Below are 26702 nucleotides of genomic sequence, written 5' to 3'. Positions count from 1 at the left end.
GATGGTATTTGTGTGTTTCACAAGTTCTAGCACTGATCGAGCCAGTTATGCTGTTGTTTGACCAATGCACAATTGCCGTCTACAGACACTACAGGCAGCTAAAGCAAAATCAATTAGATTTAGGAAAGTCTTCTATTCATGCCAAAGATTTTCTCCAAATTAGGAAATAAGTTATTCAATCACAGTTTGTTGCCTTTATTTAAAGGCACTTTCTAATCTAGCATGGGATCAATGCAGCCAGTATCACTTCAGACTTTTCAAAGATTTTCTCTCTTTTTGTAATTAAGACCATGACACCTTCAAACTGCAAATGCACACTCAAGTACACCAAAGCTGCAGTCAGACAGCTGGTTTTAGTAAAGCACCTAACTGTCCAATCTCTTAAAATGCTGGTAGCAGACATGAATCAATGTTGAAATATAAAACTTATTGCTTCTTCCAATGGATAGCAAGCAAAATTTACCCACTTCAGAATTTTACACTCCCAATTCAGTTTCAAACCTACAGTATTTATTTTTTCAAATTTTTGTGCTGCAAATGCATGAATAGTAGTACACTGTTACTTTCGACATTTCACGCACCTTTTAGATAGAACAACTGAACTCACAATCAACCACATGTGCTTTTCTAATACTAGGTTTTACATTAAGACAAATTTGAAAGCACTGAGTAATAAAATTCCCTGTTCAGGAAGCTCTGGGTACTGAGGAGCTGTGTCTGTAGGTGGTTTTTCTTTTCAATTTTACTAATGTGTTTGTCTGCACAAATATTTTTGTTTTTCATGTAGGAGTTGGTGCAAGAGCAAAGAAAATTTAATTGTACCACTTGCTACATAAACCTGAATGGCACAGTAGCACAGGAAGTTTATAGCACTGGAAAGTGTTTAAAGGCATAGTTTCCAGAGATTTGTTTTCTGAGAACACTAAATTGCCCAGTTGACTTTCATTTCCAACACACCATGAGAGATGCTGAAGCAAACCAGTTTTATATCCCTGGGAATGAAGGAGAGTACATCCCTAGTCTGAAGTCTCACTACTTTTTAGAATACAAGTTGCTCCAATGAAGGAATTTTCTATTTAGAACAAAACTAGGAAAACCCAAACCCAACTTTCATTGAACCACACAAAAGAAGTACAACCCCAACAACCATCCTTTGGCAGAGGTAGCAGAGAGGAGTCAGGACTTGCTGAAGATCCTGGGATACGTCTTACCCGGAGATTTTAGTTCCATTCACAAACCCACAGGCTTAGTAAGCACAATACAAAATATTAAGTCTTTCAGTTGTTTTCTCTTTTAGCAAAACATGGAATAGTTGGCTACAAACTTTATGCCTCAAGTACATGAACAGCAAAATAAAAGATTTGGATGGAAATGGGGCAAAGTGGAGAGAAAAACGTCAGTTTTCAAGTAAGGATTTTCAACAGCTTTGAAACTTGGCCACATGCAATTAGTGTCTCCATCAGCTGGGCAGTTCAGGACAGAGGCAGATAAACAGTACAAAAACAACTGTGTTCCTCTCAACTACTACTCCTGCTTGGTCATAGCCAAAAAAACTGAAGTTTCTGTGTGACAAAGCTAGAAGTGGGTCCCTATGCCAATGAGCTAGGTAGTTTAACATCACCTAACCTGCAAGACACTGGCAGCAGCCCAAAAAAAGCAGAAACCACTTCAACCATTGATAAGAACAATTCCTTCAGAGCTTACTTTGAGGCACTTCATATGCAGTATGCACCAAACTATCTCGTTTGTATCTTCTCACACATGCACCTACCACCATTTGAAGACTTGACAGAACATTATTACACTGCAGATCTTGTGACAAAAGTTACATCCTGAAGATTTTCAAGGTAGAGTTCATTTGTGAGCTTGCTTGCAGTATTGGTTGTCAAAGAGTTACTGTGAGAAGAATGCATACTGCAGCAGCTTACACTACAATGTAAGTGAAACGTTTCACTTTAGTCCAAAGTGCAAAAATAAATACTATTTTTCCTTAAAAGGTGCTATCAGTAGTTAAGTCTCAGAGAACTGTTCCACCTAGACCCACTTATTAAATACTAAGAAGCTTTTTACCTAAGGAAATTTTAAGGATGATCTGCTGTACAGCTACCTCTGCTACATTATACAGCCAGGCTCTGACCACCCAATTTAGCTGAGAATACCTCTATTATAGCAGATGACAGCACAGCACCCATTCTGCTCTCTAAGAGCACAGTGCATGAGGATGTGAGGGCATCCACATATTGCTGGTTACATTTTTGGTTTTGCCTAGTTCACCCTGCAAATAATTTTTGGTCAGTTATAAAGCTAATTTGATCTTGTACTATTGATAGCATTTTTTTGCTCATTCTTGAGTTGTCCATTAGGTGTAGCAGCACTTTTGTAGTCATTGTCAGGCGCTTTTATCACTAAGAGTCTGAAAGGTTCAGCTGTTTTCCGAAGTCTCTGAACAACCACGGCGTTTTGCAACTTTGCTTCCTCAAGTGTGAGTGTCTCGTCCTGCAGCTCTCGAAAAGGCAGGGAGGTTGTCAGCGTGAAGGGAACACTTCCCTCAGATCCTTGATACTTTGTTATGAAGTCTCTGACATGGCTGATTCTGAGAAGAGAGTAAGAAAAACTCAGCATTAGAGTTTCAGCACTGCAATCCCCACACACGTGCATAACACACACAGCCACCATGGGACAGGAATGAAACACCGCTGCACGGAATGCCTGACAGCACAGAACTGGAGCAATACAGACGAGGTGGTATCCTGAAATGCCTGATCCACTTGGCAGGCAAGGACCAAGGTCTGCACGCCCTGAGTAGTCCCAAGGGGACAAGCATGAGTATCTTATTCTGAGCGCTCAAATGCACCATTGTGGCTCAGATGGTAGTTACACAAACCTACCATTTCCTAACCAGCTGGTGGAGCTCTTACCTGAGGGTTCTGTAGCCAAGAGCTAGAATAAAGATGCCTCCAGTGTGTGGTTCATGTAGCAGAACCATAATAAAAATAAAGAAAAAGGGGTTGCAAAAACTATTTGGACAGCTGACACATTGACTAGATCTAAATATAGTCCCATCCTCCCAAAGCAGGGGCATGGTGAATTCACTACAGATTCAATCTGTCTGTGAAGAGCCTTGCAACAACTGAGCAAGACAGAAGTTTTGTTATGGAAGAATCAGGATCGACTCATTTAATTAGAAAATGAAGATGAGAAGATACATTTGTATGAATAAAATTAATTAGTGTCAATGTCCATTCTCTATTCCTGAGGCCAGCTGGCAGACTGGCTGCTGGCAAATTCCTAAATTCATCCTTCCTCTCCCCTATGCACTGGGTCTCCCATGAGGTTTACCGTCTCCTGGGAATGGTCCAGGACCGGAGCTAACAGCTGAACCATGGATGGTTAGGGATTGACTGATGAAGTGCTGGCTGGCTTGGGGCAATGCCATCCTACTGTGGCACCTACACAATTTCAGCAGCACAGATACCCAAGAGTTTTCATGCCTTAGCCACACTCACCAGAACAGACACAGCCAGCAAAATGAAAACTGATTCCTGTGCACACAGACCTCAACACAGAGACACTGCTTGGTCTTCTAAGTCAAGAGCCTGAAAAACCTCAAGCAGGACTGAATTTTTTGGTTGGACATTTATACATGTCTACATGCATTATATCAAATTTCAGTGGGTTCCAATAGTAACTCAGGCAATTAGCCACCAGCTCTCTGCTTCTGAGCGAACAAGCTCCTTTCCAGGCTCCATATCTGATATTCCAGGGTCACACAAACACAGTAAGTGCTGAAAAGGGGACACAACTCAACCCAGGACACAGACAGCTCTGTCTGCTATTCTAACAGCTCTGCTCTCCTAGCTGCTGCACTCTCATGTCTCAATTCACCACACTGCAACACTACAATGCTTCCTGTGCTTCTGCTCCCATCTTTCACCAGTCATCAACTCATACCTAAGCCAGCAGTTACTGTGGCACCTACACAATCTAACTGCAAAAAGCTAGAAGTCATCAATTTACCCAGACACTGGGTAATATGCTACATGTGTGCTACATGCTATTAATCTACACCTTAGTTAACAAATGGTTGTCTGGTGCACTGAAAGGAGTGCTGTGTATGCAATCATCACTCTTAAGGAAATGTACTCTAAAAGGATTTCCCTCTGGTTCTTATCAGGTTATACACAAGTACTGTGTACAGCACAAACGTGCTGGTCTTGTGGCAAGAGGCTGTGTTATGATAGAATATTTATTGCACAGTACTTCAGAAAGAGCATTGCACCAGTAAAGCTGTTTTTCTGCTTATCTCATATTTTTTTTTCTGTCTCAAAAGTACTTAGCAACTGTTCAAATGGTTATTTACTATGAAGACAAAAAGCTTCTAAATACACTTAAGTATGTGGGACCTGGAGTAACTGAGATATGAAGCCCTTATGAAGTATTGATAATTAAAATAGCAATTTACCCCTCAACAGTACATCACAACAGTGTTTCAGTTCATATATCAGGCTGCTAACAGTAATAAATTAGTACAAGTCAAAGAAAACACGACAGTCATTAACCCTCAACAGCTGAGCTTTCCTTCTGACCAGCCACAGACATACAGAGTTTATCTTGACAGCAGCCTGGGTTGTATTAAATCTGTGATACCTTTAAACTGCTTCACAGAGAAGCACAGGCAACATATCCTTTCCACATGACAAGATTGTATAGTACTTCAGTAATTTCTCAAATTCAGATTTGAGAAAGGTCTCTAAAGACAGTAGCTTTACAATTTAATGGTAAAGTGTTAATCACACTTTCTCAAAGCTCCTGCACACATGTGCTGTGCTGACACCTTCTGACATTATCCTCATTTCTAAGCCTCTTTGGGAACCCTAAATTTTATTAAATAGAATTAAACACACTGTGTGCATTCTATTCTGTCCATGTAGACATGCAGGGGATGAACATCCCTGCCCAGAGCACCAACTCCAGCCCCCCCCAGAGGTTTCTTTGGCTTCACTCTAAGCACCTTTTTCCAGCCCTCACATGTGCTGCCTATGCCCAATGACCAGCAGGTTTTTTACTAAGCCATTTGTTCCAGATGTAGTTGTTTTGTGAGAGATCTATCATGTTAAAAGCTATTTCTTCTAGTAATGAGCAATATGTACACCTTAACTTTCACTAACCTAAAAAGAACTCCTACAGTTTCCTCAGATTTTCCTTTACATTCAGTTATGAGCTGACTTTTAAGAGTTCACATTTCTCTTATGCTCTCTTGTCAGCTAAAAGGTTTCTCAAAATTTCAAAGGTTTTCCAAACGCAACTGAAGAGCAGTCCAATGCTAAGTGAACTGAGGAGGTAAATTAGTCATAAAAATTAAAAACTTAAACGTACAGGCATTAAGACATATAGTTCAGATGCAAATACATATGACAGTGGTTAAATAAATCCTACCTGTGAGAAACATTGAATTTCTGAATTATCCTTTCCCCATCAGCTAACCAGATCTGGACATTGGTGATAGGCTCCAAATCATTCAAGGGTACTAAAGGCAGGTGTCTTTTGTCATCAGGTCCTGGATGATCATCTCTCACTTTGGAGATTATCTTTGGAGTAGCACTGAAAAGAAAAGTCACATGAGGTTATGGTTTCTGTGTTCACATGCAAGCTCAAACTTCCCTAGACACCTCTGCTTCTGGAGGTTTCTGCCCCATAGCAGAGTGTGCTGATGACTTTTTATTTTAACAAATATAAGAACACTAACATAAATATCACCTTCTTTCTTTCTTGTTTTTTTTTCCTATACATATGCTATTATTTTCCTTACAGACTAAAACATGCTAGAGAATTTCAGTTTGCTTGTGTTTAACATTTTTGTAAGATGGAAAGGAGCTTTAAATATCAGAAGATTAAATATGAATATACAAGAGACAAAACTGTCTGAAGATTCTTCATGCATTTTTGTACTCTAATCACACAGGTGAAATTTAAAGGGGGTTGAGCACTGAATTTGCATACTCAAAGTTAATTTTCAGTGTAATGTGATTACAGTAATTCAATTTAACTGAATGTTGTTAGCCTTGATTTAGACTCCAGCATCATCTATCTCAGCTTAGAAGAATTACTCATCTATCAGAAAAATTGACTTAATGTGAAAAATCCAGACTGATGCACACAGGAGTTGGATTTTTTTTCCTAAGGCATTTTCAGCAGCTGACCAAACCACAGGGGCAAAGATTCACAAAATGACTTAACAGAATGCATCAACCTCAGTCCAAATGCATAGTCTTAAAATACAAACAAAAAAACTGCTGGCAAAAAATTTTATGCTGAAGAAATGCCTAGAGCTTAGTGCTTCTTTCATGACTAAGCTTGTTCAGCATGCACAGTTTAAGTTCTTACTGGGCCTGATCCAATGGGCACATTCTCAGTTCCCATGAGTATAACCAGATGTTTGCTCGCAGAACAATAGCAGTGATTTATGGAGTTACCATTTCTCCTCTGAGCTCAGCTGTGGTCACAGACTATCTGAACACTACAAGGCAGTTTGCAGAAAAGCTCTCTTTGCACAGAAAATTGGTGAGTTAAGTTTCTTGAGAAAAAAGAGGGTAACTGATGTCCACAGAGCAACAATTGTAGCTATAATACACACCTGCTTTGCAGACAAACCCCCTTCTTATGTTCTTTTACCTGCATTAGTTTATTCATAAGGCAGAAAAGTCACAGCTAATTTATCATTAGCTAAAGAGTTAATATGTTCAGGCTAATAAAGCTGGAGTCTTAAGTGCAAGTTTAGTCAGAGGTATTTCAGAAACTTTTATTGCCCATTTAAGTGCTGCCCTAACTACTAGGATATCAACCCGCAGAGGCACTTTTTTGTATCTTCCACAGAAACTCAGCAAAAAGAATGAGAATCAAGAAATCTCATCTTCAAGTGAGCAATAAGAGATGCTCACTGTGACTGGAGACAGGTAAGAGGTACAGAACTGTTTTGCATTACACAGAAATCAGCTGGGGCACAAGGACTTGGCACCAACAAATTACAAGAGGCACATCTGTAAAATATTCTGGGATTATTAGTACAGGTGATGTACTAGCACCTACCTGCCTCACCATCTCACAAACAGCTTCTGTTCATGCTTGACCTCAATATGAAATAAAACTTAATTGCCCTCCAGATCAGGAATAAAAGCTTGAGCACCAGCAAGATAATGTCAAACAGTTTTGCAAGCAGAGAAAAAAAAAATTAAATTTCAAGTCATACTTCAGTCCAGCAATGCTCAGCTCCTGCTGCCTCCCTGTTTATTTGCTGGCTCACACACTGCAGAACTCACGTAGTGTCCTGCCTCCAGGACAGCAGAGGCTGCAGAGGTGTTCAGCTGCGGTGTCTGGCTCAGGCTGGGCTGGGCTACATCAGTCACAGCTGCAGCAAAAAACAACTGCCTTGCATGGACACAGATTTTGGTGTCATTCCCAAACCAATCTCCCTCACAGGCACATCTAAATATGCAGCAGGCACTGGAGGCGATTCTTTCAATAGCAAGTGTGCGTGAGACTGAAGCCAGCACATTAAGTGAAGTTTTAAGAGAAAGTTAGAACATCTGTATTGACCAAGATTTAAAGCATGTCTATACATAAAAACTTTTCTTTTGCAGAACTGACAGATAAAGCCATCTAGTGGTGGGAGCTTTGACTAAAGCCAAAACCCAAGAATCTAAGTCTTATTAACCTGACATTGAAGCATTGTAACTCCTTTTAAGGCTTATTCCTTTTATAAGACTATCAACAGAAGACATGAACTAGAGATCGAAGAGACATAAGAGCATCCTGTCAATCTTCTGGCACGAAAAAGCCCAGCAGTTAGGTATCATGCCTTACCCTGACTGATGGTTAGGCAGCTTGACACACAATGCTTTAGCCTAATGAGGTTACAGAGCAAGCTTGCTTTGCTACAAGGGATTTCAGTCAATAGTTTAATTAACATGTTTCTGAGGCTGTCTCAAAGATGCATAGATTAGCTCAATAGAAAAGTGGGGTTGCAAATCTAGTCATAATCCCAAACTATGAAATTCAGCTGGACAATGATAGATAAAACAGTGCATATTCATTAGTTACAGAGCTTCATAAGGCACACTGGGAAATTTTGGTATGTCTTACTTATTTCTCCTGTAGACAAAAAGGCAGAAGACCAAGCTTGTTTGAGCTACATCAACATATAAATTATTTCCAGATCCCCCAACAAAAGTTTTGAGAATTAGTCAATAAACCAATTTAAAATGGTTCATCCATTACAAAATCCCTCCACCTGGGAACACTTGACAAAATATACAATATTAATTTTATAAGTTTATTTGCTAAGCAGAGGTTTAGCTAGGCTATAAGCTAAAGTAAACTCTCCGGTCATTTGTCTCTCTCATTTCTGACTAATCACACAAATGCAACTGTAGAACAGGAGTTCTATAGCCTAAAACTTGTTCCAGGTCTCAGCCAGCTCTGTTGCTGCCCCACAAAGCTTTTCTGCTGCAAGTGTTGTAAATTCATGCAATGGACTTTTATTAACAGCAGAAAGTGAGCACTACTTTATGGAGTGGGAACACTTATGGCTCATGGCTCCAACATCAGCACTAATTACTTGTATTTAAGGAAAAGGCTTTGATAGCACAGCACAGAATAGACAAGGAAGAGTAGAAAAAAATAAAAAATGCTGAGCAAGTTGCAGAATGTCTCAGTGTACAAGACCGGTGAACCGAAATTCACAGATTAGCATGTTTCTGAAACCTAACTTGCCTACTGGGAAGCAAGATCATTACTTGCTGTAGGCATGGCAGAGCACAAGTGACTGAACAACCTAGCATTTAGCACTGGTTAGCAGCAGAACCCCAGCACACTGAAGATATTTTTGGGTTTTTTTTTATGAACAGCTCTACTTGTAGATAAAATAAGGTTAAGTTCTTGACCCCTGTTTGCTCAGGATTTCCATGCCACCAAAAGCAAGTCCTGCAGCATCTCACCTATCTGTCAAGAGAAGGTGCTCTCCATTGTATCTACTCAAGCATGGAGCAACTGAATGGACTGTACAACAGAAACAGATGAAACTCATAAAACAGACACTTGCATCTCGGACTCAGCCTGGAACCACTCACCCTTTACCTTTATCAATCTTTTGCTCTGCACATTATCTTCTTCTCCTGCCTCAGCTGTTCCTGCCCAGGTCAGGCTTTTCCTCAGCACAAGCTCTGGGCCTCGGCAGCCAAACCCTTCCCACTTAATTGAAACAAGCTGTTCACTTCAGGCTGCAGCACAGCTTAGAACTCCAGCCTGCAGGTCACTCAGCAGTGCCACCTGGTCGCTGAACACGTCCTGGTCCCTAGGCCAAAGCCTGCTTTTACAGGCACACAAGTCTTGCATGACAGGGATATGTCAAGCACATAATGTGGCTGGAGTAAGCAAAAGTCACAGGGATCAAATAAATGAACTCCTGGCATGTTGCCCTACAACAGCCTTCCAAAATACAATAGTTGCTTGGTTGTAAATCAAGTCCAGTTTTAGCATTGGCATGAGTGGCTGACACGCTCCAACTACAAAAAAGACATGGATCACTGTAGAATGCTAAAATGCCTTACTGCAATACATGCATGATTAATTACTGAACAATTTTAAGAGAATGCAAAATAACCTCTTACTTCTTCAGTTCTCTTTATGGGATTGTCATACTCCCCCCTGTTCTCAAACTATTGCTAATACAGCTTAAAAAGAGATTCTTTTCTCTAAAATCACAGAAGAGAAGAGTGACAGCACTTCAGCTGCAAACAATTCTACTAATATTGAGACCTTGAACAAAGAAAGCCAAGAGCTTCGTGGCTGTATCAACACAGCAACATGTCCAGCAGATTGTGGGAGCCAATTATCCCCCAAGCTTCATGGAGAGACACCAATATGCCTGCAGGATGGAGCACTCACACTGTCAGCAGATGCTGGAGGAGAGCAGCTTGCTCAGTCTGTGGAAGAGATGGTGGTCGTTGTGGGGCACATAAAAGCAGCCTGCCAGGGTCTGCAGGAGGGGGTGACGCTCGTTATGGTGGACAGAAATTCCAATGAGGGGCGTTCAGACTGTATATAAGGAAAACATTCTTTCCCATAAGGACTCAAGAAGGCTGCACAGCCACTGCACAGCCTCTGCTCTTATGGGATTTCAAGACCCAATTGGATAAAAGCCTAAGTAACCTCATCTGTCTCCACAGATGACCGTACTTTGAGCAGGAGCTTAGACCAGAAAACTCCAGACTGCTTGCAACCTGAATTTTGATCCTTCACCATAGGTATAGTTCCCTTCAGCTACTCAATCATAGATCACATCAGCCTACTCACCTTCCTAATCTGTAACCATGTCCAGAAAAGGGATGAAACATTGGCTTTTTCGATGACAAATACACCTTATTCTTTTTATCTTCCACTTTCACTTCTACCTCCTCCTTATCAAAAACTCTTTGCAGTTCAAAAGGCAGTTCCCTTAAGAAAAGAAAAAAAAGGTCAAAAAAAGAGTACTATACTGTTTTCAGTATACAAAATAGACCAATGATTAATACCTGTTCAACATTTGGCCCTTCCAGGATGATGCTTTTAAAAAACAACTCCACAAGTATTTACTAAGAGTTAGGTTAAGTGCATAGCATACAAATAACTTCAAGTTCCTGAACAGCAAATTAACGAGAATGTATACAACAAAAAAAACCCCTGTGATGCAAGTTGTTGAATGATGTTCAAATTTACTCAGCAGTTACCACTCCAAACACATCATGTGTAGGAAGTTCAGTGTTGCCATACACTGCTGCAAAGGATTCAATTATTTTATCTCCATAGGAAAAAAAAAGGCTTTTAAAGAGGAATAATTGAGTTTAGACACAATGTATTTAATGACAAACACAGATCTCAGCTTCTAAAAATCATATCATCACTAACAGCTCTACTCTTTAGTGCAGTAACATCACCTTGGTAATGCTTTAATTGCATGAAGCAGAATACAACAATGCCTTTGTCTCTGAGCTCTGAGGCAGACAGTACAATTTTGGGTGGTGGGGCTCAGCTGGCACAGGGGCTGTACTAAACGCTTCTCCACCATCAATGATTATGCAGAAACCGTCTCATAATTAGCATCTTCACAGGCAAACAGTGGAATAGAAGTGGCAAACTTTTGATGAATGCACACAAAGGGCTTTAAACAGTGCAGTTAATTGCTATTACAACTAACACAGGTGACAGACACACAGCAGAAATAGTGTAAAATTAGTATTTTTGGTGGCCTAGCAAAATATGGAAAAGAAAAATATAATGACTTAGTAATTTCACATGCTTGATAAGGACATATTAAATTATATTGTCCATAAAATTGTATTCTCCTCTCCACTTGTATGGGGTGAGGAAACAGACTACAAACTAAAACCTCAAAATAACACTGGTTAGTATGGTCAGACTCCTTTTTTACAGCAACAATTGCAAACAGTAGCAAAAATCGCATCGTAATCTTAAAATCTTAAATCGTAAACTTTTAATACAAGGAAAAATGTGAGATGGCTATTAACACAGGAATTTATGTAAGGTTGCTATATATACACAACAGCAAGTTTGCACTTGGAAAAATGTCAGAAATTTAAGACTGATCAAGAGTTGCTTGATGCTACATAGAACATCTGTGCCCGTTTAAGGCTTTTCATCAACAAAAAGAAAACAAAGACCATAAAACCAGAAATGCTCAACCCCTTGTGTACTGAGTTCATTAGTCAAAATACCATTTGATCTGTAGCTCTTATTGGACACTGATTTATTCTTTATTTCATTGTGCACCTGCTGTGCCCCCTGCCAACACTGGCTTTTATCTATTCATCAGCAACTGTACAACTACTGCCACTGAGAGCTGTGTTAAACCTGTTGATGTTCCAACAGCCATTAGCACTGCAGGAACGAGACTGGCAGGGCCTGTGCTCCTACAGGGACACTGCAGTGCAGCAAAGCCACGTAAAAAATTTAGAGCATAAGCTAAGTGCTACCCAAAGCACATTAACTCAGGCTGGTTAAGAACACAAAACTCACTTACCCCTTTTTAATGGACTCCAAGAACTGCTGGTTTGCAACATCAGCATAGCCCCGAAGTTCGCCGTCATTTACCGTAAACCCATTTTTCCAAAGTTTAATGATTACATCAACCTACAGAGTAAGAACAATTCTCATTATATCACTGATGAAAAAGAAGCTTGGTATACACACATATCCTGTGATTATAAATCATCCACTTCGTGGACTAAAAATACTGAGAGCAGGCTCATTGTAATCTGCCTTGGCCCTATGCCAACAGGCACAGCAACTGCAAGGGGTGACATTTCTAAGTACCTTGTGTCAATCAGGGTTATAAACAAACCTTCCCCCAATCATTCTGGCTTCCTAGATCAAGAACACTCCTTCAATTCAGCAGAGAAAAAATAAAACAAAAAAGAGTTGGACTATCCCAGCCAGCTGCAACTCTTCAAGAGCTAATTTGAGAGCATACATGTCTGGTGTTGGAACACCAAGTGCCAGAATAGTCCAGCTGGGGATTTATTAGGGTAAAGCCTTGTTCCAATCATTCAGGAGGATTTTCTCAAAGTAAAGGCATTGAGATGATGCATGCAGAAGCCCTTCACTCAGGAAATGAAGGAAGTATCAGAAAATTTACTTTCAGACAATCATATACTTATGTTACCCTGGAATTCGTGGCTGTATTCAAAACCTTGGTGGTCAGGGGAATGAAAAAATAAATTCTCAGTAATTCCTTAACTTCGCCAGAAATCATTCACTACTCCAACTTGTAGCCATTGCAATGTTTACTGAAATCTATCCAACTGTAAGATGGATATTTGAGATTGTATTCTCATATTAATGCACCATGCCATTTGGTTATCGAGGTCTGATCCCTGCAATAACACTGTCTTGGCAGATACTTGGCCACAGATGAGGCCACAAATGCAGAATTCACCTCAGCTGAAAATTAGTTTGAATGAGGCTTGATAGTACCCGACAAGTTTGGTTTTTTTTTTTTTTTTCCCCTGGTTTGACTTGTTAGGTGATTGCTACATAAATAAACAGCAAGTGCAAACTGCTGAATAGAATTCCTTGTCTTTCCATTGGGTGATCTGTCAAAAGAAGTAGCACTCAGCAAGATTAGATTCCATCAAAAACTCTTGTGTCTCATGGCACCAATGCATATGGAAAGAGTTCTAATTTTGGGAAGGCTTCTCTACAGTGAGCCAGAATGCAAATTTAACATGGACTAATTATTCCACACCAACTTCCCATTTAAGCATTGACAAAACCAATGCCATGGAACGCTATTTCAGGACTGCAATTTAAGATATTGCTCCTGACATTTCATTTCTTCCAGGGTCAATTAAAGATCTACGAACATAATTTCTAGTGATGCCCACTCCAAATTTCTTCTTGTCATCTTTGTTCTACATGGCCTTTTCTCCCTCCCCTTACCAGTCACTGATGAGTAACAGAAAAACACGAAAAGGACAGAATCACTGAGATACAAACCCACACTGAACATCCCACTACAACCATAATTATATGAATAAGACCAAATGAAAAATATTTGGGCTATGCCTCTGCATAAAAAGGCTGCAGCTCCTTAAATAACTTCTTATGTAACAGTACTTGTCATTCCTTGAACTCCTGCTCCCCTCACTCTCCTTCCTCATAAATCATAAGTACACTAGCCAACGCCAGCATCAGCTCTAGAACGACTCTAAACTGACTATAAAGCAGTGAGAGCCAAAAGCCCAGCAGCAAAAGCCTGGCTGCCTGGGAGATGAGAGGCTGTTCCTACAGCTTTCTGAATTCTGTGTGCATTTTTTTACTGATGTGCTGGAAAATGCTGCTGGACTTCCAGTATCTGTTTTCCAGAATAGTCCTGGAGTGCTGTTATAACAAACGTAACTATTTTTTTCTTCACTGCCTACCTGGTTCTTGACTGTAGTTGGGGGCACACACATAGCACCAACCTTCTGAGCTTCTTCAAAAAGGTTATCTACAAAGTAGTCACAGTTTTGTTCTGTACCATTCAAAATCTGATCATCAGTTCCTGATTTACACACCCTGCAGAACAAAGACAGAAGCAAAAATGACTCCTCAGAGGACATATTAGAAGACAAGTAGGTACCTCAGAATCTCAGTACCAAGAAGTATAGAAGGCACATTCCCCTGCACCCAGCTTACTCAGTTTATTGAGTACAAAACATCAGGTCAACTTTGCATTGTGCCTTTTCTATAAACTTCTTACCAATTTCTAACTGTTACAATTTGCACTTCAAAAGCACAAGCTAAAGAACACCATCAAAAAAGATGAACTAATCTATGCAAAGCTTCTAAACTTGGTATCAGAGCCAGGAATGCAAGTTAAATTATTCACACTTCTAACCATCATACACCTAGCTGCACACCAATAAAAGGCTTTCCTTAAAGCAGTTCCATTATATGGTTCCTTTGCCATAAGTTTTAAAAAAATACAGGAAAATTGCCCTAGGATTTGCTCATCAACCCCAACTTGAACTTCCCCATTCCTACCACCATCCCAGAACCACCATTACTGTTTTGGAATGTGCATTAGGGAAACTCAACACCACTGGAGCACACTGAAGAAATACAATGGAAGCCTTCAACACTGGGGATGGAGACGGCCAGGGTATTAAAAAAGATGCATCAACCACATCTTTTTATAGAACATTGTATATGCGACAGCTGTTTGTTAGATTTTCACCAATCAAAATGCAGAAATATGCAACTGAATGATTATCTCAGTATAGGTTCTTTGCATAGTAAGAAGATTATGCAGCTTTTTGTAAACATTGCAGGAGTTACTCCTATGGGAGATTCAGAAAAGTCTATTTTCAGCAATTCAGAAAATAAAAATCCCAGCTCTTGAAAAATTATCCAATTTTACATAAAACTGCATTGAATTCAAGAGCAGCAATACTTACTGGAATGCTAATTAGATACATTTACATAAAGTTGAATTGTTTGCAATGCACCTATGCAACACTAAGAATCCCCAGAGATTAACATCTTAAAAGAAAACCTCAATAACTTTAAAGAAGAAATTTCAAAAGTATGCTGTCCGCATTTTAGTTTTGTAATAGAACAAAAGAAACTTGAAGCATTAATGTAGGTATTCACTATGCTTTACCTCAGAAACAGAACTGGAAAAGCAAACACCTCCACATCAGATGCAGAGCTGCACAGTGACTTAGCAATTTGAAAGGCTGCCTTGCTATTTTAAATTAAAATATTTACACAGCTTCTTGCATCTAGGAAACATTTCAGGTATATGAAAAATCTTTCAGCAAAACAACAGGATTTTTTTTTAAACTTTCTTATATGTGGAACAGATGAATGCGGTAAAAATACTGTGTTTTAGAATTTAACATAAAGTTTGAAAAGTAATGACAGGACACACAAACAGCAGAGGGAAAGGAAGACAAAAAATGGGGAGAACCTACCATTCTTTCTTTACAGTTTTGATATTGTCCATGTCTTTCATTCTGGTGCTTCCCCTAATTACAAAAAGAAAATGGTTTAAAACCCAACCAAAACAAAATGCCTATCATACTTTGCCTCCTTTTGCAGCTGAAGCACTCTTTATATTTTTTCCTGTGTTGATAATACATTTAACCAGAAACCTCAACCTTGCCCCCCACCAAGTCTCCAGATGGTTCTTTGTTTTCCTGCAGTTTCTAATTTAATGACACATGAACCACGCATCTGTTCCAGACGTTCAGCAGCAAGGTTACTTTTTCATAAATGTACAAAATACATTTCACAATAATAACACTGTGATGTGAAAATACATGCCCATACTTCTGTAAAGGGAGGAAAAAAAAAATCACAATCCTTTCCTGAATGGCATGGTTTAAACTTCCCTGATTTTACACAGCATTATGAGATGGTAGCAGAAAAACTGCACTGCTACTGCAGGCATTTGAGTGACCTTCACCTTAACTGTGCATTACTTAAAGGGGCAAGATTTGTCAGGTTACCCTTCCTACCTTACCTAAAGACATTGTTGCAGCAACTCAGAAACTGCGAATTACCATTTCTGGCCTACTGTCAGCTGGCATGAAAATCCTGGATTTGTAAGTACTAAATATGATACAGAATTAGTCTGCTGAGTCAAAAGAAATGAAGAATCCCACACTGATCTCATTACAGTCACTTTTAAACGCTCTGAAGAAAGTCACAGTAAGTCACTTAAAGCCAGAATCGCCAAGAAACACCCTTAAAAATAAAATCACTCTAAAATTGGAAAAACCCACAGGAAACCAGAAATTTTCAGTTGCAACTGCATTCAGAGAGTTATCCCTGACAACCACTGGTTACAGAGATGATGGTCTGCTCCTGGCAGGTTCAGGACTAAGTTATGACATTGTGCGTGGCTTTTACAGAGCATCAAACTAAGCAGTGGCAGCCATCACACTCCTGAACAAAGCAGTATGCACAACACCACTAATATGAATTTTACATGATTTTGAGTGTAGGGGAAAACAATATCCACTGCAGCACAAATTAAAAAAAAAAAAAAAAAAAAACAAAACCCACCATGTGCAGCACTAATTCATGCTCCTTGGTACCTGAATAAAGGTATTCTTTCAACTTGAGAGTTAAAATCCATGTGAGATACATTCTGTAGAAAAATACATAAGCCTCCAAAAAAAACCTACAACAGTCAACCTTAAATTTAACTGGTGCTGTTATGCATTAAGTCAAAACATATTTTACACACCTCTGACATGTCACACAAGATACAGTCTTTTTTTTCCCCCACAAATGTTCCGCCAGAGCCCTACATCTGTCAGGCAAGCCTGTGCTGGTACATGATGATGTTATATGCATATCTGTTTGTTGCTCTTGGAACTCTTTACTGCACTTGGGGAAAAAAAGAATTCTCAGTATCAAGTGAGCAGAGTGAAACTGGAATGCTGAAAAAGTGTAATTTTTTCAAACTTCTCTCAAATTCAGTTTTAGCACTCTAGCACATAGGGGTTTTTTTTTTGTGTTTAGCCCAAAATAATTCTTTGTGGTTTGTGTTAATGTGCTTATCTTCTAATCTTTCACTCCAGTAGGCTACTCCCCAAAGCAACAAGAGCCACCTCCTGCCATCTGCTTTTGTTGATCCTCTGTGACTTGTCATCAGAGCGGTTAAAAAGAAACAGACACAATGAAGCAGCTCTTCAAATTAGCTCTTTGGCTACATTAGGCTGGCCTCAAATGTGCATGAATAGTATTCAAAACTGGTCAGCTGTGAAAGCTGCTGTTCCTTCTAAAGTACAACAGCAATTACACTTAGAAGAAATGTTTGTGTTAATCTCTCTAGGTGAAGAATCATCTTATACAGCATATTGATGTTTATTATGGCCAAAAGCTGTTAGAACATAGCCATCAGAATGCACTGCAAGCACTTTAGCTCAGCATGTCAACCCAGCCAGCACAAACCGCCTCCTCCCACCAACTTCCGACAGACATCCCCAGCTGCTGTTTAAAATGTTAAGAATTTTGGTACGTAATTTTTGCGTCAGCGGCAAAAAGTACCTCAGAACCGAACTACCTCCTCCAGAAACTAAATTTAAAACATGGGAAGAAGCTGCAAATGCCAGCAGCCCACCATAGCTACATTTATTAATTGGGGTTAGGATGCTCCTTATCACTCCCACACAGCCCTGGGGGTTTCCAGCCCCACCAAGATGAGCCACTGACCCAGCAGTGGCCTTTCACAGCCAGGGTTTTCAAACAGGCAGCCCTCAATAGGCGTGTTTTTTCTGGCAAATAATTTTATGGTCAACACTTTTGAGCCCACACTTCCAGTTAGTTTCTGGTTTGTTTCTCTTGTGTTAAAGTATCTGTGAGGCTTTCCTTGCTGTGAAGGGCAGAAATAGCCACAGAAGCACATGCAGCCCCTCCCCTGAAAGCCTGCTAACCCCTTACTAACTTTGGTAGAACAAACTCTCCAGTTGAGAGCTGCTCAGCACAGCACAGCCTGTCCCTGCACAGCACAGAAATTACAGCTGAAAATTGCACTGTACTGTGCCACAGAGAGATGGGAGGCTACAGAGAAATGGCAAGTACAAATTAATAGTGAGATGAGCATCAAACCTAATGGCCTGAACGTGACTGATGTGCTCAGGTACAAACCACAGCATTCATGCTTCCTATCCAGCTGGCTAAAGGAGCTGTGCACTCAGAAAGAAACCTGTCCCCAACCTTGATGTCCAGGTGTTAGAAAGATAAATTACTTGTCTGTAGAATTGCCTTGTTAAGGTTTAGGACTTGACATGCTTCAACAATCTCAGATCTAAAGGGGAGGCTAAACAAAGCTTGGGAAGAAGGATGTACCACTGATGGACACAAAGAATGCACAATTTACAGGCCACAGGGACACTGGGCAGAACTTCCATGATAAGGAAGAAACTAATAAAGCCAGCTCAGCAACTGTGCTGAAATCACTTCCAAGTGGGTAAAAGGTAATTCCAGCAGGACAAAATCGTGAGGAGCAACTTACAGAACACCAACTCAAGAAAACCACCTATCTAAAAGAAGAGAAAGAGCGAGCACACAGGCTACTTAGCATGAGAAGCAAGGGAATAATTTTACCAATAAAGACAGAATACTCACTAATAAGCGAACTATGCAAACTTGTAGCCAGTGAACATTAAAGTCTATGTTTGCTAACATGTATAAAGAGTGAAGTTTTGATAGTCGTGCTGGCTTTGTGGATTTACCACCCAGCCCTTCTTTCTGCTCAGAACCGCAAATAAATCAAGTACCTCGGCTCTGTGTGTGGATCAGCCTCATGCACAGCAGGTCAAAGAACCTATTTTGGGACAACCCCGCGGCTGCGACACCTGAACTCACCCGCACCCCGAGCGCCAGGCCGGGCACACGCTCCGCGCCTCCCGCCGCTGCCAAACCAGCCCGCCAGGAGGTATTTTTAGGCGATGAGGCAATACCACGGTACCGACGCGGAGGCGGAACGCCCAGGGAGCCCCGGGAGGGGCCAGGCCGGGCCCCCCGAGGGTCGCTCCTGCTGCGGGACGCGGCCGATGTGGAGCAGGGCGAAGCCGCAGGGCGGAGGCAGCGGGGAGGCTCAGCCCGCCCGCCCCGGGACGGCCGAAGGCAAAGTCCGAGCGCCAACAGGAGCCGAGGGAGCGACGGCTCTGCGGGACGTGCTACCCCTGCCCAGCCTGTCCCCGCAGAGAACTCACCCGCCCGTCCCGCAGCACCCAGCCCGGGACCGACCGCCCGCCGCGGAACTCCTCGGTGTCCCGCCTTGAGCGGCGCAGGCGCGGCGGCGCCGGGCGGGGCGGGCAGAGCTCCGCCCCGGTACCGCGGGGGGAGCGAAGGGGTGTCCGTAAGGATCCGCACCCGCTGTGCCGCGGGATAACGCGGCTTCCTCGGGGATTGCCCTGCACTGCATTGTCCTGTCCTGTTCTCCGGGGAGAGGCGAGGGCTGGGGGGCTTGCGGCTTGGCGCGGCTCGCCTTTACGAGCCGGAACCCCGGCGCCGCTGCCACGGTGCCCAGGCAGGACCTGGCACAGCAGAGATAAACATCCCTGCCCAGCCTGAGACTGCGAAGGCAGCTCTGTCCCGACTGTGGAACAAAGGACAGTCTGCGTGTCTGTCTGTCAAGCCGCGGCATCTACAACAGTGGGGAATGGTGCCTGTGTTTGGGCACCTGCCCGGCCCCGCGCCCCCGGCGGGAGCAGCCGCACGCCGAGCCCTTTGGAAAGCGGCAATGGCTCATTGTGCGGCGAGCGCTAATTACGGGCGAGTGTTGACATATGTGAAAAGGAGCTCAGCCGAGGCTTCGCACCGAGGACAAAAGAGCGGCGCGCTGTCTGGGAAGCAGAGCTCCCGAGGGCGAATCAAACGGGAAAATGGGATGGGATCCTCGGGGAGGGAAGAAGGATTGAGCAGAGTTCGCTGCGCTGTGTTGGGCCTTGGAGAAGCCGCTCTCTGCGGGACGAGGAGGTCCCGTGGTGGTGCCGGGAGCTATGCAAATATCCGAGGCCAACACCGCGGAAAAGCTGCCAGCCCCTAGAAACACGCACGGAGCAGAGTGAACGCATCCCTTGCACATGCGGGCTGTTCAATAAGGGTTGGGGTTTTTTCCTCTCCAATGATTAGCGATGCACTGTAAAACATTTAGAATTAACCTAAACTGAACAGCCACAACTATGTAATTCACACTAATTAATCCACTGCGAATCCACCGCGAATTTACAAGTGCGATCAAAGGTAATTGTAAAAGCAGAGGTAATACTTCATTGAGTGTCGTCTTCACGTGGGACACGTTTCTGCAATCCCTGAATCACAACAATTAAAAGCACATTGAAAAGAAATATTAAAATAAGATGCTTAGTCTCAAAGTTCAGTGATGGGTGAGTAACAGAAGTAAAATCTGACACTTGACAGCTATAATTTCTTTCTCTTTATAATGCACGTCACAATGCACTGATCCTTTTGAAGGCAGTTTGGATTAATTGTTAAGTTTTAACTGGATGAGATCTAATTAGAGCTCCTACTTATGAATCTTCAGGGAAGATAGTAAGAAATTTGCCTTTTGTTTCAGTTAAAATACATGGAGTCTTATATTTCAAAACACGGACTGCAGAGCTTCTATTCTCCCCGGTTTTGTTTAATGTTTGAAATACTTTGACATTTTAGAATAGAAGGTACTTCTTTGTTACAAGTGTTATTGATTCTATTAAACAGGTTTTATATATTTAGAACTTAAACCACAGATATCATGACTGTAGAAAAGTCAAGGAATTTACAAAACCCTGACTTAAAACATCAGAAAGTTGTTTTGCAGTGCTGGACTGTTTTAAATTTTCTTTCAATATTTTAAGTACACTATCTCCGTTTCATTAAACACACAAGTTCATTAATATGCTTAACTCTTTCCTGGGGGCCCTTTCAGCAACAATTTGACAGACCCAAAGGTAAGCATGCAAGGAGGTGAGGTTGGACTTACCTGGTGTAATGGTGCAGGTGTCCTGGCTGCAATCACTTATTGATTTAGAAGATTAGGTCTATTACTGGAAATCAGAGTACAGCTGGAGATATGCTGACCTACTACAATAGGAATCAGTGTCCTAGTGAATTTGGTTTCTTAAAAGCTAGTCTAAGCAGTGCTGTCCTCCCTTAGGAGTCAAACTGTTGACAAAGCATAGGAGTAACAAAAATCTTAAGAAAGATCTGCAACTCTTGTATAATGTAAAAAATATTTTCTTTAAAGCTGGAAATTTTCAAGTTGGAGTGTTGTTGCAATCAAGACATCACTAAAATCCTTTTAGACTCTGTGCATTTAATACAGCTTATTCTCTGGCAGTACATTAGATGAACAGAAGCAAATGGTCCTTTTCTTACCGTGTGGTGAATAGAAGCAAACAGCCCAGGCTGTGTCTGCTGAAAAACCTCTAACAGGGTATTCATGAGATGAATACAACCATCTCATGCCCCTTTGTCAGGAGAGATCAGATGCAGTGGCGTGGAAGACAGTGACAACCCCCAGACTTGTTTTATAATGTAGGAGTGAATCTCGGTGTTGACAAAGTAAAGCAGGGTTTTAGCTGTCACTGCCAGACCTGTCAAGGTCACAGAAGAACCAGCACACACAGGGCATCTAAAAACAAGCAGAAAATTAATTTTTAAGGGATATTTTTAAACCTTATATTTAACAAGGTTAGCCTATGCCAGAGGACACTGTCAGCTACCTATAATTAAACATCAGCTGTATTGATTGACCTTAACTTGAGAGAGGAGCTGTTGCCTGAAGCTTTTGTAAGTGTGTGCACACAGAGGAGGAGCACACTGTGAGGGAACTGGGACTGCAAAATAAATAGAAGAACAGGGTCTGGTTATCCTGTAAATGGCAATTCCACTGACTAAAACAAACAGGTTCTTCTGCATAGGATGAGTGGTCCTTGAAGGAATGTTAAACCTTCTAGGCTGCCACACAGAGGGAAGTAGCTTAAGGAACTGATGTTTCTAGGAAGTCAGCTATGCACTGGAAAAACAAGTCATTGTTTCATGGGTGAATCAGCATTCATGACAAGGGTATTATCCCCATGCTTTGAAAGAAGTATCCAACACATTGCTGGACTCTTGGACTGTAAATACACAAGAAAATTGAATATAGCTTCAATTTTAAAGTTAGCGTGAAATGCATAAGCCCATGAAAAATTCAAGGCAGCCTGAGCAACTGTTTGTACCAGATAACACACATTTGGAAATAATGTATCGTGAATTCTCAAAGACACTTTTAAGTGAAATTACAACGATGACATGGTGGTGTATTTTATGAGCTTGTTCTTGGACCAGGAACAAAAAACCACACTTCGAAACCTAAGATTGTGTGTGAGGACTAGAGAGATTTATGAACCAATAATGTTTTTGATGGGCTTCCCATGTGATCCTAATCAAGCCATTATGCATTTGTATGGTGCTGAAGCTTATCTACACACGTGTTCATAAATGCCTATTTTTATTGTGAGCATTTTAGGACAGAGTCTGGTTTTTACTACAAAGCTATACATCACCCAGCATAGTAACAGGCTGGCAGTGCTACTTTCATATGATTAATGATCATAAGCACCAAAGTGAGATGATTTGCCACTTTTGTCCAAGATGGAAGTAATTTACAGCCTGAATGATAGTGAAAAACAGACCCTGCAGATGCCTGGCTGTAATATCATCAGCCTATCAGTTTCACACAATTATTATTATTAGAAAAACTATCTGCTGTGACCTTAGCTCAACAGGAAAAATATTATGGAAGCTAATGGCCAGATGTGATGGCAAGATAATTTTGAAATATTAGGAGGGAAGTTTTACCACTCTCTTTTAATGTTATCTAAGAAACCTGCTCTCTGATCCCTCTTCAAGTTCCACTGACGTTATCTAGTGTGGAAAACAATCTTCAGATAGGTGTGCTGATAATGGCACTGGACATTAAGTGTTTACTCTGAAATCATAACTATTATCCATTTTTAAATGACAGTGGTAGTCTTCAAATAATGAGCCTTTTATAATAACACAGCAAAATGCCTGCAATGTGGAGTGATTGTATCATGTTCTCTGTTCCAGTTCAATGTAGTAACAATCTTGATTCCTGGACACTGCTTGTTTGAAGTTTCCAAACTTATATGCCATGGGCCTATCTTCATAATCGACAGTTCTCAAAGGAGTAACCACACAATCTTAATTTCCTAACATGCCCCTCAGGAAAAAGCTTAGGGTGCGTTTACAAAAGCAAGATCTCTTGTGAATCTTTTTTTATTTCAAGATTCAACTGAAACCAGGAGGAGTTGACAGCATGATTGAGAGGCACACATATGAGCTTATAAATAGAGGCCTGAAAAGATGATTTGATTTCCATCCTTTGGAATGTTACTGCTATTCAGAGATATTGCAAAGTAATCTCTGGTAAATTGCCTATGATTGAAGCAAATGGTAATTCACTGAATAGAGCCCTCTGGTCCTTACTAGAAAGAAACTCTCTGCAAAAGTTCTGAATAAGGAAGGAATGACTTTTTCTTTTGTTGTAATTCCTGATTTCCTGGTAAAATAGGTACATGTGACAACAAAATCTTTCATCTCCTAATATTTCTTGTGTCATTAAATATCATTCATGCAGCAAACAAGGTTTTCCATCCTGTGTAATTTTTTAACGTTTTTTTACATAATGATGTCCCGATATGACTTCATTCCCCAGCTCTTTTTTAAATGAAAGGGACTCTTTTGCTCAAGTAATTTTTCATATTTTTCCAATTTCCCAGTGGTAGCTGCCTTGGCAGATGGTGTGGTTCTTCTTAATACATTTTTCAGATACCTTAATCTCTTTTCTGAACAACTGGAGGTAAAAGGACATTGAACACTGCTGTAAGCTTCAGCATTCACTGTAAACTGGTTCTATTTGAAATATGGTCCTTCCCAATGGCATTTATTTGTAGAAGCATTTAGACGTTGGTCTGTAAGACCAAACTACACATCTTGAAACTGAATGAGCTCTACCATTTTTTAAAAAATGTAATACATAGTGGAATGTGGCTTCAGTCCTTCTTCCCGTAATTTTTTTCATTGTCTCTCACTTACTCAGAGTTCTTACATTTTTCCCCCCCCAAGCATTTCCTGCATGTAGAGCGCTGAAGGGAGTCTAAATAGGTTTCTAATGCTGTTCTGTCTTCATATGACACTTGAACCAACAACAGATAGAAAAAATGGGAACAAGTAAATTACTGGATTAGTGAAATTATTCTAAATCCCTTTCTACAGTAATTCATCTTTCATTGTAAAACCACATTTAAATCTCTAAGTATGTGTGATTTTTAAATCTCTAAGTATGTGTGATATAAAATATTAATCCTATGTTAACATGTTCTCTGCATTAAAAAAAAAAATCCAATCAAAGCTACCAAGCAAACCTTGTAACTTATGATTGATTTATTTTTATTGTCAGTACTAAAAATGGTGATACGGCTGACATGGAAGCTATAAAGCCATAAGCTATTTCAGTCAAAATAACCAGCCACACCTTCTAAGAGGAACAAGACAACTAAGAAACCTGTAAATAAAACCATCTGTGAAAAACAACACAGGGAGTAAACATCCAAAATGAAGCATGTCTTTCCATGTTTCCTACCATGCTAACATAATGAGAATGAAGCACTACAAATGTTCAAAGCAGAGATCAGGGATTTTTAACTACATCAATCTCTCCACAGCAGTCCCTCTGGCATCGTAAAGAGTGCTCTCTGGGTATGGCTCACAGGAATGAGATCAGAACACAAAAGAAGAAAAAAAAAGAAAAAGGACACAACTGTAGTATAAATATCTAGCAAATTTGAATAAATAGCTTTTGAGTTGGGGAATTTCTGTTATTTCAAGCAGATCTGGACAGGTACCTAGGAAAATCAGTTTGCTCACATATTGACTAAGTTTATTTTACTTTTTAAAAGTCTTCAGTGCTCATGAGAGGAAGGGTGCTGGTTTGAATCAGGCATGTTGCAAGCAGATGTTATGCAAGCTTCCCCAGACAGCCCTGCCAATGACTGCAATCCTGAGTTATGACATTCACTGTAACTGCTGCAGCCTGGGCCCTTTTTTGGGCCACTCATCTGTTGGTTTTCCCAAAATGGGGATATTTTTGTGACGAGTAAAAAAACTTGAAGATTAACATTTGTTTCTAGACCAACAGAATTTGAAAACTATATCTGAGTTTCATGGCCTATCACTACTACAGGACAGAAATATGAAAGTACATTATTTATCATTATATATATGATGTGATACTGTTACTGAACATATCTCCTGGTGTTTGGCAAGGGGCAGTCACTTGCAGTTTCCTTCTATTCCTACTTTTGAAGGCTAAAAGAATGTGATTTCCAAATACCATTCACAAAGCCCCTTGTACTCATTTAGCCTACAAGTGTATGAAATTGCTACATCCCTTAATAATCTTTGAACAACTAAATTTAGAAAGAAAGAATATAAAACCTACCAAAACCAATCTCATGGAGCAGAACTACTCTAGTTTTGAAAGACACTGGAGATTTTGGGACAGGATGATGAAGCATGGTTACTAATATAGATTAAAAGCTCTAAATAGAGAATGTCAGATGAGACATTACAGTTCCCACCCTGCTATGCACTGTATTTTGGAGTATCTCATAAAACTAAAAATTTGCTGCTATTCACAGTATTTTTCTTTTTGCTTGGATTTTTAAAAAGCTGATTTTCTTCCTATAAAGCCTGACATCATTGTTACATATTTTCTATTTTTAAGTACACATTCTACCATACTTTTACAGACTGTAATCTTGAAGAGAAAGATGTGGGAGTATGCAGGTAAAACAGAATAATAGTTTTTAAAATTTATTGCTCTTTACTAAAAGATTATTGCACTTTCCATCTTTAAACAGTAAAAATACTTTGATAAAGCTTGCTTGAGCCTAACAGTCAGAAGCACGTGCTTATAACTTCATGATACTATTCTTTTTGGTTAAAGAAGTAAGAAGCACTGAAATGACTTGCCCAGCAGTGCCAGACCAGTCAGTGTGAAAATTAAAAGGTTGAGACTTTGTCACCTAAAGCTGGATGCTTGTGTTCCTCAGCTATGTTTCTTTCACGAAGCTTTTGGTTTCTGGGCATATGCGCAGATACCGTTATAAGTTCTGTAAAGGGCAACAAGTGGTGAGAGAATGATTCTTACATCGGTGAGAAGGGATTGGGTTCGTGAACAGGCTGAAGGGTTATAGTGTGTGAGTAATTTAAATTTAGGCATCCGGTGTACAGTAATGCGTTGTATTCTTCGCCCCTCTGACATGCATGTGCGGTAAGGAGGCAGGTGGGGAGAAGTGAGCTTTCCAAGGACCGAGAATGGAACATGAAGCGCAGGTGAAGGCAAAACACAGGGCACGTAGCTGGTGGCTGGCGCGATGGGAGAAGCAAGGGCGCACTCCCGATAGCCTAGATAGCAAGGCGATTTCTTAAATATGAGGCTCACCGGACTGTGAAAAGACTTTTCCACAGGGAATTATGGAGATCTCATCCTCGGGAGATCTGTTCGCCCAAGCTGTCCGGTCAGCTCCTGGCAAGAGCCTCCCTGGGCGAGCAGAGCCGACGGCTCCAGCCCCCCA

At 40.8% G+C, this 26702-nt stretch overlaps 1 protein-coding gene across 4 annotated transcripts; it reads right to left on the bottom strand.

Annotated features, from left to right (window-relative positions):
* Positions 1-488: 488 nt before the first annotated feature.
* UBXN2A (UBX domain protein 2A) lies at positions 489-26680 on the bottom strand. 4 transcript variants are annotated; one of them, XM_041480828.1, is made up of 8 exons: positions 26570-26680; positions 21433-21688; positions 15510-15563; positions 13974-14109; positions 12074-12183; positions 10351-10491; positions 5437-5601; positions 1269-2593 (listed from the first exon to the last, which is right to left on the bottom strand). In XM_041480828.1, exons 3-8 carry the CDS (start codon positions 15548-15550, stop codon positions 2305-2307), a joined length of 882 nt encoding a protein of 293 aa, XP_041336762.1. In that variant the 5' UTR covers positions 15551-15563; positions 21433-21688; positions 26570-26680; the 3' UTR covers positions 1269-2304. The 4 variants fall into 4 exon arrangements, with proteins under 4 accessions (XP_041336761.1, XP_041336762.1, XP_041336760.1 ...); XM_041480827.1 differs by lacking the exons at positions 21433-21688; positions 26570-26680 and adding an exon at positions 19266-19387 and having other exon boundaries at positions 489-2593; positions 14016-14109; XM_041480826.1 differs by lacking the exons at positions 21433-21688; positions 26570-26680 and adding an exon at positions 19266-19385.
* Between the last annotated feature and the right edge of the window lie 22 nt (positions 26681-26702).

Source organism: Pyrgilauda ruficollis, unplaced genomic scaffold (genome assembly GCF_017590135.1).
Source record: "Pyrgilauda ruficollis isolate IOZ18807 unplaced genomic scaffold, ASM1759013v1 scaffold54, whole genome shotgun sequence".
Lineage (NCBI taxonomy): Eukaryota > Metazoa > Chordata > Aves > Passeriformes > Passeridae > Pyrgilauda > Pyrgilauda ruficollis.
Note: the sequence above shows the minus strand (reverse complement) of the source record. Positions and strands in the feature narration are given on the sequence as shown.